The following is a 13,476-nucleotide window of genomic DNA, read 5'->3' on the forward strand; positions in this document are numbered from 1 at the left end:
ACACAGGGGTGAGGCTCGAGCTGCTCACCGACATTGACATGGATCTCGTCATCTTGAAGGGCCTGCGGGTTGGCATCAGCATGGCCAGCAGGTGCTTCGCCAAGGCCAACAACCCCAAGTAGCCAGACGACGATTCGGGGTGGCTCCAAAGCTGGATCCAGTACTACGACGCCAACAACCTGTACGGCTGCGCGATGTCGCAGCCGCTGCCGAAAGGCGCGTTCCAGTGAGTCACCCAAGAGGATGTGAAGACGGCCCTAAACCAGCCTGTAGATGCAGAGAAGGGCTACATTCTCAAAGTCGATCTGGAGTATCCAGAAGAGCTGCACGACGAGCACAATGCATATCCATTAGCGCCAAAACGCCTGAAGGTCGACAACGCGTGGATGTCGAATTACCAGCAAAATCTCCTCAAAAGATGTATGGGGGTGCGTCTAACGGGGTCGAAAAGCTGGTCCCCAATTTGCGCGACAAGGCCCGGTACGTCTTTTATTATCGGAATCTGCAGCTCTATCTGCGGCTTGGCATGCGCCTGAAAAAGTTCCACAGAGCGCTCCGCTTCAATCAAAGCCCATGGATGGAGCTCTACATCCGGAAAAACACCGAACTCCGGAAGAAGACAAAGAGTGACTTTGAAGTCAATCTCTACAAGCTACTGAGCAACAGCGTCTTTGGCAAGACGATGGAGAACCTCCGAAAGCGTGTCGATGTGAAGCTTCTCCGACCAAGCGAGACAGAGAGTTTCCGCAAACTTATCGCCAAGCCGACATACAATCGGCTTCTCATCTTTGGCGATGCGGGAGACCTCGCAGCCGTTCACATGAATAAAAGCAGTCTGCTGCTCAACCGGCCTGTCTTCGTGGGCACGAGCATTCTCGACCTCTCGAAGCATCTGATGTACGTCTGGTACTACAACTATCTCAAGATGCTGTACAAGTCGTCAGCAGAGCTCCTCTACACCGACACCGACAGCCTTGTGCTGGAAATCCAGACTGAGCACGTGTACGCTGACATGAGACGCAACGCCGGTCAGTACGACACCAGCAACTACCCCAAAGACCATCCGCTGTTCAGCACAGCCAACAAAAAAGTGCTGGGGAAATTGAAGGACGAGGGCGCTGGAACGCCTATTGCTGAGTTTCTTGGTATCAGACCCAAGATGTACTCTATCCTGAAATCCGATGGTCTGGAGGAGCGCAAAGCCAAAGGTGTTAAAAAGGCCGTCGTGAAAAAACATATCAGTCATGCCCAGTACAAAGAGGCGCTATTTGAATCAAAGCGCTTCCGCCACGGTATGGATATGCTGCGCAGTCGCGGGCATCAGATCTTCGGCGAGCATGTCAACAAGACATCATTGAGCCCGCTGAACACGAAGCGCTGGATCGCGGCCGATGGGATCTCTACCCTAGCATGCGGGCATAGGGAAGCTGGTGCCGCAGGCGAATAAATAGTAAATGCGTAATTATGCTGATAATTAGTTCTGATGTGATAATTACAGTAGATGAGTTGCTCCACGGCTAAGCGTAAGGTAGTACATGGTAGTGAAACCTTTCATAAAAAGCGTGACAGGGCCCCATCGACTAAGCCGGCGGTAGTTTGGTCCCAAAGAGCACCACTTGGAGCTCCTCGCGTACAATCGCGCGCTTGGGCCCATCGCTCATATAATACAACACAGGCTTCTCACCCTCAAACACAGCCCGCTCGACCTGATGGGAGGTCACACTCCATAAAGTACTGGTCGCCCTACGCCGTTCGCCAACGTCAAGTTCGCCAGGCGCATACGAATACCGCACCATAACATCCGATGGCAAGCGTCGCTCTTTGAAACAAACTGGACATTGCGCTGGTGCAGCGGGTTTGGCCTTAACGCTCTTCTTCCGAATCGCAAGGGAGGGCTTTTTGCCCGTCAAACGGTTAGTTTCATTGTTAAGCGCTTTAACCCCCTCAGTTAATCTTGGTACCCATTCTTTGTTCGAAGTTCCGGGCTCAGCCAGCTTGCGATGATACTGGTAAGCGAACAATCGCTCCGCCAAAGTTCGGTTGAATCTTTCTACGATCCCCTGATCTCTATGAACCCCAACCTTACCCCGTCGAATAGTGACACCATTTTTATCACATGCTTTTTGCACAGCCCCGCGAAACTCCGAACCAGGTTCGACTTGTAAAACTTTAGGCCTTCGAAGAGGCACACCGGCATAAATAGACTCTAACGACTTCCCAACCTGAGTCGCTGTCTTGTCTGTGATTGCCTGGGCCTCCTTATACCGACTTGCTACGTAGACGACCGTCAATGCGTATTTGAATGTGCGACTTCCGATTCGATCTTGAGGCAGATACAAGAGATCGGCCTGGTGGATCTCATTCGTGGTGCTGATATCAAACTTAGGTCGGGGGATAGCACTTTACTCTGGTGCGGGAAAGTAGATCTGCCAGATGGCCTGTTAGCCATTCATGAGCCTCATCCTCGCCGACGCTAGCTTCTTTTGCCAGCTTTGGGATAACAGCAATGCCGTGCCAGTACCCCGCAGGACTGTAGTACGCCTCTGCGAGGCGTTCTTCAACGCTTCCGTCCGTAGAAACGATTATTTTTCCTCCATTACGACGAGATTTTTTTGGAAAGAAACCTAGAAACAGCACTACCACATACACCACAGCGCCCTGCAAGTCTGGGGTTGCCGTTATGATTTACAACTATACCACTTATAACTGGTTGCAGTTTTCTGCAACGCATACAAAACGCGACCATCATTTTCACATGACTATGTTTTAGTTTGATGTGTTGGATGGGGCATTTACAGAAGGATGGGGGCATTTACATGTTTTCAAAATGCATTTGCTTTGTGTTTGTCTGATACTTTAGCGTTATATAAGTCTGTCGTATGAGACCCGAACGTGAGTTCAATGTACTAGAACGTTATTAAATTTTTTGATTCTTTTATTCACTAGCGAAGAAGTTATTTACAACAGTCATGAGTATTCTATCTTTTACAATTTACTTTCAGGCTTTTTATATATTTGGCTAAACAAGGTGCAGTTATTACAAGGCGGATAAAATACTTGAAAATTGAGCAGTTTTACGTAATCATAAAGTTAAGTGCGTAAGTTTAAGTAGCACGATTGATTAAGTGTAAGATTGGCTATTTCCTCTATTGCTAATACATAAATCTAGATCAATAATATACGCACGTTGTGTACGTCACTACAATACTTCCCTTTCAGTATGTGAATATAGCAGCAGCTTTGGGAGAAGCTAAGAATAGCAGCAGCTTTGAGAGAAGCTAAGAATAATGCACACAGTTTTATGTATTCATGAATGATGTGTATGTTCTCATTCGTATCTGTTACATCCTGCATTATTAAATAATACTACCCTATTGCAAATGATTGTTTAAAAGATTGGTATTCTCTTTAAACATTGCTTGTACTATCATGTTCCATGCATATTAACTCTTACTCATTGCAAGAAAGATGGTGCATTAATTTTTTATAGTGTATTGTATTGTTCTTTTTACTTTTCATTGCAAAAAATGACGTGCTTCATCTTTCTATTGCTACCAAGGAACAATACTATGATTATGACAATAGATGAAACTGTTTTGATTTGATTTTGGTAAGACTTGGCAAACACAAGTAGTAATCACAGACAAAATTTAAAACTGGCCAAAATTTGCGGATTTTTTTCCTGTTCAGATCCTGGATAGGATTTTCCTATATTCCTATATATTTACTGAAACCAGGAAATGCTTATCTGAGAATTAAATTTTATAAAATTTTATAGAATTTGAGAGAAGATCCTAATGATTGGGAATCATGTCAAAGAAATACACTAAAAACCTAATTCTAATCGAAGATGCTTTTCGTAAAATGTGTCGTGGAAAATTTAAATGCTTATGTAGAAAACGCTGTGTGTTTGACATTTTTATCCATTATTGAAATGTATCTGTAATACAAAACTACGTGTAACAAGTTGTAATCAACAATATTATATAAAGTAAATGTACATATTATCATAATGTATAAAGAAAAGTAAAATGATGAAGTTTTATTGCTGCTAAGAATAAAATATTATTGACAAATCAAATGATTTACTGAATTACATTATCTTTGATAATTTACAAATCAAGCCGTAAGATTTTCTTTTGAAGTTACATAAATTTATTGCGTGGATTCCGCGAGACAATGCTGGTGATTGCTACCTACCATGTCACTTGTACTGCCCACCAACCAGAGATGACTGCGATTGCATTAAAATAAAATTAATAAAATCTTTGTATGACGTGTTCCTAAAGTAGAGGCAAACCTCGACATACTTTGTAATTAAAAGAAATCTTGAAAAAATCGATCTATTGTAAATGTTGATATTCAGTTCTTCCGCTGGGACCTGTTAATCCTTTGGTTAATTTACCAATAAATTGATGCATTATAGGAATCAGAAATATCTGGAGTATGATATCGAAATAAAAATTAAGAATCATCTTGTCTCACTCAAAATGGATGACGATTTTAGAAAATGACGTCGGATATTGCATTCATGAATTATTATGTTTCTAATCATTTATGATTTATCAAACATCAAGCACAGCATAAAGTACCATTTCTTTAATTTGATTGTTTATGATTGTACAATGAATGCAAATTATAAATTATTAATGAAAACATTTCATTTTTTTGAAATTTTTCATAGTACAGACTACAGCTAAAATGAAGTGTTAATCTTTCTCATGACATATATTAGTGAAGAACAGGTGAGCTATTTATAAGTTCACTGTCATTAAGGTTATCTTTAGTTAGCTGTTTACATTTCACCTACTATCAATATCATTAATATATTTTATTTTAAATAATTATAATTTTTATTAAAAATATTTAAAGCAAAAATCAAAAATTCACCCACAGTTAGATAATACCAACAATACATACAATGATTCGTTTGCAGTCAAGTTTGTATTTTACCATAAAAACTGATCTTAGCTCAATCAACCAACTCAATTACCGTATTTACGGGTATAAGAAAGTGCGGCGCTCTTCAAATATTTGCAACTTTAGATGCGGCGCATATTCGAGAGACATGCTTAATCAAGGTAGCTACTCTTTAAAACGAGCTTTCAACTGTGTATTGTGTGTTGTAACAACAACATTTAACAAAATTTTCCATGGCTAATTCTTTAAAGATAAACATATGCATGTAGTAAAATAACATGTAATGAAATTGAATATTCAATGCAATGACGTAGGTACTATAGTGTTAATCACGCCCGTAAAATGACCAGTATTGTGTTTGATAGTTTCATCCGTGCCAGCAAATGTTTGTAACGATGCAAAACATCAAGGAAGAAACTTTAGAACATTCTTTACTCCATACAGGCATAGACGTTTTTAAAAGCATTTTTATATTCGATTGCAATGAATGCAATCAAACTTACCTTAAAAGGACACCCTTGTGATCATGACTTGGTGTTCTTTTGTCGGAGGTGTCCGCTTATGAGATGCTGGTGGATTATTACAAAATCATAAAAAATATTTAAATATGATTGCTTTGACCGTGTTTTTAAAAATGATTATATTCTTGATAACTATTAAAAGGTCCAACATGTGTACCGCGAAATGTGTGAGTCCATAGACTTTATTAAACAACAAATTCACTATGTATATTGTCATTGTATAGACACAATGCTTATAGTTTACATGGCATAAAAAAATTTATGTCTACCATTATGTCTACCTTTTTGTCTACTCTATGTCCCAGTCGTTGGTCCAAGCATCCACGCCATAATCTTCTTTCTCTTTATCTTTTTAAAGAACGCCATCATGTTTACATGATGATATATATAGAATTTACATAGTGATAGAGTAGAATTAAATTAAAGTTTACTTCATCTAAAGGTGAGACAGTGGAGGTAGGTTAGTATAGAAGGCATAAGAGGTCATGGTGAAAGTAGGACAGTGAAGGAAGGGGAGTGGAATTAAAGTTAACCTCGACTAAAAATGAGAAAGTGGAGGTAGGTTAGCATAGAAGACATAGGAGGTCAGCTCGTATATAGAGCTATAGGACATTGGAAGTAGAAAAATAAAAGTAAAACATTAACCTGTTATGAACTTTTGATTATATTTATTTGTGAACTTTATCTCTACGTAAGTACTGACATTAGAAATCAGCCTAAATATAAAGCTAGGACATTGGAGGTAGAAAAGTAAATATAAGATAGTACTTATTATGAACTTTTAATCATAACTATTTATGAGCTTTACTCTTACGTAAGTACTACATCAGTTACATACACGCTTATTATGTAATACAAATATAAGTCTGTGGAATTACATATAATAAAGCAAATTAATCTACTAACACTACAAACGGGCACTAACAAATAATAGTTTAAATGTTAGGTTGGTTTATACGATGTGGATTATTTTGGTATATTGGTATACAAGTGAAGGAACTAAAACTATTGTTAACATTTTTTTCTTTTAATGAGTGTTTCTTAGCATACTTTCTGTGCTTTCGCCTGTACTTTACAATATTGATTATTTTTCCCATGATCAGATCAATGCTCACGAGCGTGTTGTATTTCATTAGTTCATGCAATCTTTCGAACGTTTTGGGCTTGTATTCAAATTTGAAGGAGGAATAAGGTTCATCAGGGTCATCAAAAATGTCAAAGTTTGCAAACTCTATGTCGTCATCTTTCTCTCTCTTCACAACTTCAAAAAAAACCCGATTGTTTTGATGGATCAACATTGTGTAGTATAAATCATAAAAGGTTCAAAATTAGTTTAAGTTAATAAAAGCGTCGATTTCACCATGCTTTTGACAACATGGCTGGAACATTCAAATACATGTACAAACATTCAAATGTCCGTTTTTGTAGTGTGCATTTTCAAAACTTACGGCAGATAATCTGATTGGTCAATTTTTTATTTAGTTTTACACTAAACAATCAAATCATTTTCTACAAGTTTGAAGGAACTACAAAACAAGCATTTGTATATTTGTAAGAATATTTAAATGTTCAAATAAATATTATAAAATTTCAAAAGAAAGGTGAAATCAACTTTAATAGTAAATTTTCGGTTGAATAAACGTCAATTTGCCATTGGGAAGATAAATCCTTTACATGTGACACATGGAAGATACTTCCTTTACGTGTGACATATGGAAGATACTTCCTTTACGTGTGACATATTGAAGATACTTCCTTTACGTGTGACATATGGAAGATACTTCTTTTACGTGTGACACATGGAAGATACTTCCCTTACGTGTGACATATGGAAAATACTTCTTTTACGTGTGAGAAATGGAAGATACTTCTTTTGTTTGTGACACATGGAAGATACTTCTTTTACGTGTGACACATGGAAGATACTTCCTTTACGTGTGACACATGGAAGATACGTCCTTTACGTGTGACACATGGAAGATACTTCCTTTACGTGTGACAAATGGAAGATACTTACTTTACGTGTGACATATGGAAGATACTTCTTTTACGTGTGACACATGGAAGATACTTCCTTCACATGTGAAACATTGAAGATACTTCTTTTACGTGTGAAACATGGAAGATACTTCTTTTACGTGTGACACATTGAAGATACTTCTTTTACGTGTGACACATGGAAGATACTTTCTTCACATGTGAAACATTGAAGATACTTACTTTACGTGTGACACATGGAAGATACTTCTTTTACGTGTGACACATGGAAGATACTTCCTTCACATGTGAAACATTGAAGATACTTCTTTTACGTGTGAAACATGGAAGATACTTCTTTTACGTGTGACACATTGAAGATACTTCCTTTACGTGTGACAAATGGAAGATACTTCCTTTACGTGTGACATATGGAAGATACTTCCTTTACGTGTGACATATGGAAGATACTTCTTTTACGTGTGACATATGGAAGATACTTCCTTTACATGTGACACATGGAAGATACTTCCTTACTTGAGATAATTGCATTAAAAGGCACATCCGTATGTTTCGCATTTATTCACCTGGGCTAAGATACTCTCGAAATGAGTTGTTTACAACTGGAAAATGTAAAATTGTTGGGCAGTTCGGATCATTTTCATCTTCAAATATATAACATTCACGAATTTCAGAATCTTTGACCTCTGAATCTTTGACCACCGGATTATACTTAATATTTGGAAAGGGATATTTCTTTTCTCTTGCCCATTTCTCTGCTTTCAACAGTTCCTGGATAAAAGAAGAAAAAGCATCGGTTCTACATGTTAAAGATAGCACCTTTTTGTAATAGCCATGGTTTTAAAACTAGGTGCAACTTTCTCCCAACAGATTAGATCATTCCTGTTTATTCCAACTTTCCGACGGTAGACACAGATGTCAAAAATACGAGATCAAATTAAAAAATTCGTACAATCAAATAGTCTAACGTAGTTTTGTTTATGCATAGAATAATGGCAAAATTATGTGGCTAAAATGGTCAGGAGATGATTTTGAGTTTTAGGGTATTCGTGAATCTTTTAATAGTTATTCAGAACGATTATTCATAAAGGCAGAAGGCATAACAGTAAATATTAATTTTTTTTGGTCAGGAAAAAGCATAGCGATCGAAAGAAAGCTTGGATATTGGCATTTTGTCGTGCAAATGACTTTTTTGTAAAGATTGTTACGGGCCTTTACGACGTGAGTTAGAATATCCAGGACGAATTCCAACTACACAAGGCGTTAAAAAGGCAAATCATTCAAATTTTTGAATTGCTATTTTTACTATATGTTGGATTCGCTGTCTTATAATCACTTATCAATATTAATATAATTGATGGATGAAATATTCTAAAATTAGATTTTCAGATTCATTTACAAGTTATATACGTAAAAATGGTATTTAAACTATAGCTATAAAAAATTGTATGACTTGCAATTTTCTTCGCTCGATGCACCTAAAATTGGAACTAGATAATCTTTGATCGGGTGAGTTCTTACAACGAAATACATACTACATGCATCCACGTAACAAAGTGGACGACTGCCTCTGTGCGATTAAAAGAAGTCCTTTTAATCGGAAAAGTGTACTGTTGAATCGCAAACTTACTCGATATTTGAAGTTACTTTCTAGATTGAATCGTTAAAAAAGAAATTTACTCTCCAAAATGAAATAAAATTTTATGACATAAGGGTTCAATTTGACGATGGCTTGGCTTATTAAATGATTTTATAAACTTTCTATGTAAAAAATCTTTGTAAAAACCATCACTAAAAAAGTATATGATCCCTTTTTCCATAAAGCACGTGAGTGCTTTGTTCATGAGAGTTACATTGTATAAGCAGGCTCTCGTTCATCACGAGAAAGTTATGAGAAAGTTACATTGCAAAAGGTAACATGTAAAAAACGTATAGTCAAAGAGGCATAAGTTTTTTTAAACTTTACAGTATCTTTGGATGTTCTAGTTTCTTTTGTGAGATAAACAAATAGATAAAATTCAAAAGCAAAACACACCGTTCTTGGTTCATGCTTTCCGATATCTTCTTATATGTAAGGCACTAGAACGCCGCATGCTATCGTTTCGGTAAGAGATTTCGGCCCCTCCACGCTATCCTACTTGGGAGATGCAATAGCAAGCTTCCGCCCATCAGACCCCGAGATCACCTGCGATAAGCTTTGCTCGGGGTGCGCAGGGAGAGTGCGGTCGCCACCGAAGTGTGGGTCCCTAAGCCACTGCATACTATATCGCACCCAGCTTCCACTGCTAGTTGACATCTATTACATGAAGTTTTAGCTTTACATATATATACATAAATTTAAAGGCTTACGAATGTTGTGGTATTGTTAAAGTCACTACTGCGCATGCCAGATTATTTCTTTGATAATTTGCGACTAAAGGAGCTAATTGCCACAAATGTAGTTTAAGTACATATAATTAGTCGTTGCTACGACTATGAACAATTAGTCGAGTAGACGGCGCATGCTTAAGCGCATGCGCAGATGATTTCCGTATTAAATTGTTACTAAGCATGCCATTTACTTCAAAGTCGGTGCTAGTACATGCAGTTGGTCGTTGCCATGACCAAGAACTTGGGCAGCATGCTCAAGTATAATGCCCAAAAAGGAGTTAGAAAAAGTTAGTTTACCCGTACGACTTAAGTCGACTTGAAATATATTATAAGTAGGTATGTAATTTTTTTGAGTTTTTTAGTAGTATTGATTCTGAGTGTCTTTTAAGGTATTATGGTATCATCATCAGTATAATTTTTATTTTTGTTAATATAGAGTATGCCAAAGAAACTATATAAACTAGTTGACTATTTTTGGCCTTTTATTTTTAATTGTAATCCCAAGTACCCTAGCATTTTTCCATCAGTATCCTTATTAGTCCTTGTATTATTTGTATTATTGTTATTATTATTAGTACTACTGTTAATATTATTAAACTGTGATAAATTTTATCTGCAGACATCGATCACTCACTTTTACCAAAATTGTTATAAAAATAAATTTGTTACTTATGCCTGATAAAAATCTTTGTTTTGTTTTTGTGATTGTAAAAAGTGCTATACTATTTAATTTGAAAGATGATGGAGACGTAAATATTGATGCAGATGGTGAATTGTACAGTGGTAATCAGCTTTAAGAAAACAATCGTTTGATTATAGCAGACATGATTATTGCGTTCTAAAGACGAAAGTATTTTGTCGTGTTGCCTAGAGATTGTATTTATCGACGAAACAGGAGAATCGAAAACGGAAGAGGTCCTGGTGTAAAACAAGAGGCACTTAGCATATTTTGGAGAGAGTTTTATAACTCCCCGGCTACTGGTACTTGGGAAAAAGTCCCAGCTATACGTCATGACTACCAACAGAGTGAATGGAAAAGTATTGCTCGTAATCTTGTTGCAGGATTTATTAACTTTGGATATTTTCGTGTTACTTTGTCCAGTGCATTTATTGCTTCCTGTATTTTTCGGAGTACGCGCTTCCTAAAGATTGACTAGTAGAGTCTTTTCATCAATACATATCAAAGGAGGAAAGTGACACTTTAGAGGCAAAAGAAGTATCAGTGATGAATGCCCTGACCCTTCATTGGACGAAGATGTAGCTGACGTGCTTTCAAGTTACAAGTGCTGCAGGGTCATTAAAAAGAGCTCGATGCCAAAAATTATTCAGGAGTTAGATGATCAAGAAATAATACAGCGTCCAAAATACGTGGCTAATGCATGGTAAACGATCCTGAAGCAACTGAAACGTTTTAAGCAATTTGAATCTACCGTAATATGTCAATTAGTCGGGATAATTACTAATTTGACTGGAAATAGATCAAGTGCAACCGCTTACAACAGTTTATAATGTTGTTTGTGAAGGTTGTTTTGGTTTCACCTCCGCTAAGGAAAGGTTGTAAATGTGTCTTCACATAAAAGAGGTCTTGGCTTCTGAGGAGATTCCTACGTTTCTTGACTGTATACGCCTTTTTTTCATATTGTATCAACCCTAAATATGGTTTTCAATTAGTATATGGTATATTTATGAATATATCAAAATTTTTTATTCAAGTTGTGTGTTTACAAGTAAAATGATTTTCGACTGATGAGAATAGAAATATAACATTAAAGTTCAGCCGGTATAAAAACGGTGGAGGTAGTAGAAGAATAGAAGTAAAACATTAGTGATCGAACAGTATAAAGCTAGGACCATGGAGGTTATGCTCATCTTTGCTCTCATTTCCCTCTGTTTTACGATTAACGTAAATTTTTCAAACTAATATTTCATTTTCATTCAGTTAAATTCACTTTATCTCCTCGATGAAGCAACTTTTAAATTTATGTATAGTGATTATGATTATGTTAATTAAGGATTGTGCTTGACTCTTCAATTAGAATATTATCACTAGCTAAATTGAAAACTTGTTAATAGTATTTCGTCTTTTTAAAATTAAATCCATATGTACGCCATACGTACCTTTTTTCTTAATATTCCCGTACTCGCACGGTCAGCGGCTAATCACTATGTGAAATGTGGTTGTATCTAACATCTTTTAGTAACATAGGGCATCGCATAATAAGGCCTGTTTCAAACGTTGAATTTTGCATTTTCTCGAATACAATTTGGCGTTCGCGTTTTGCTCACAACAAAGTCTGGAACGCGATAAAGGGAAGGCGTCGTGTAATATTATTCAAAGAATAACAATCAACGTTGAATAAGGGTTGCTGTATTTTTTCAAAACAAACTAGAAGTGCTTTTACAACAGATATTTTTTAAATACGTTGCCTCAGACTAGTTAAAATATGCAAGGCATGTTCAATTTTTTATCTTCTTTGCTTAGCTTGCGATATAACATGACAATGCAAGTCTGTAATTGTTTACCGTGTTTAAATTTGAGCTTTGCGCCATATTAAAATATCTAATTTTACCATAGATGTAGTAGTCATAGGTACGTACATACTATATGTGTGCGCGTTGGGCCATCATGTTTATTCAATATGGCGGCGTCAACAGGGCAAAAGATATGTAGATTGTATTACAAAAATGAGGTTTTTCGCAGTTCTTGCCATTATATTGTATCGAAATTTATCCAATCAAGTTTATTTGAATAAGGAACATACAGCGATTATCTTAAGCATATATTTGAGTGAATTCAATAAAAACTCGCAAAGTTATCCACCGATAACAGTTTGTGTAAAATGGTCACTTGGTCAATTCCTGCGTTTATTGCCAGAAATATTGTACTTTTTTGACATCTAGCTTTTTCAACTTGAGTAGTGTATCTTGCTCTTAAAACAGCACATTCAGACAATTTTACTGGTTCATTTGTCTGCATCGAGTTAACATGAACTATTTGCTAATCAGTTCAGTAAAGTTGGAACTTTACTGACATGCAGTACAAAGTATATAATTAAATCAATCTGATTTTAAATGACGTGTCATGCTCTATTATATTATCGTGTTGAACAAGCACTTTGATTAGTCTGCTTTGTGGCATGTTCATAGCTGCTCGATAAAGATACTTGCATAGGTTGGTTTTTGTAGTAAGTCACTCTTTGAAGTATCTCTTACTTTGCTGGCAAAGTATGAACGCGAAACCAAAAAAATTGTCAATCTTTAACAAAGGAGTTTTTTGGCCTTATTTTTCAAATAGATTTCTTAGTGTGTTTGTTGTTCAGTTACTTTTCTGCATCAGATCTGTGATTGCATGGTTTGAAGATAAGTCAATAGATTGAATGACATTTAAATCTCCACAGAAAGGGACATTAGCAAAGAATTCTTTGTAACAAGTAGTTGACATTACTACATGACAACATATTTTATTAAAATGACCTCTGTCAACTAGTGAAAGTTTAACTCTGTATAATATCAAAAACTATTCGGTTAAACAATAGCAAATTTATAATGAAATTTCTTACTTTGCAGAGATCCATACATTGTAAATATATACAGCTTTTCAGCTGCTAGAAGAAAAAACTAATTTATCCTCCCACTCAAACAATTTTTAAAAATTAAATACTAAAGC

The 13,476-nt window shown here is 36.5% G+C and overlaps 2 protein-coding genes across 2 annotated transcripts; one reads left to right on the plus strand and one right to left on the minus strand.

Annotated features, from left to right (window-relative positions):
• The first annotated feature begins 577 nt into the window (after positions 1-577).
• Positions 578-1,447, plus strand: LOC124454940. Its single transcript, XM_047005692.1, has one exon. It carries the CDS (start codon positions 578-580, stop codon positions 1,445-1,447), a length of 870 nt encoding a protein of 289 aa, XP_046861648.1.
• A 4,634-nt stretch (positions 1,448-6,081) lies between these two features.
• On the minus strand, positions 6,082-12,786 carry LOC124454941 (cytosolic phospholipase A2-like). Its single transcript, XM_047005693.1, has 3 exons — positions 12,658-12,786; positions 8,006-8,210; positions 6,082-6,702 (listed from the first exon to the last, which is right to left on the minus strand). Exons 1-3 carry the CDS (start codon positions 12,784-12,786, stop codon positions 6,377-6,379), a joined length of 660 nt encoding a protein of 219 aa, XP_046861649.1. The 3' UTR covers positions 6,082-6,376.
• Between the last annotated feature and the right edge of the window lie 690 nt (positions 12,787-13,476).

This window comes from Xenia sp. Carnegie-2017, unplaced genomic scaffold, assembly GCF_021976095.1.
Source record: "Xenia sp. Carnegie-2017 unplaced genomic scaffold, XeniaSp_v1 HiC_scaffold_3, whole genome shotgun sequence".
In the NCBI taxonomy this organism is placed as follows: Eukaryota; Metazoa; Cnidaria; class Anthozoa; order Malacalcyonacea; family Xeniidae; genus Xenia; species Xenia sp. Carnegie-2017.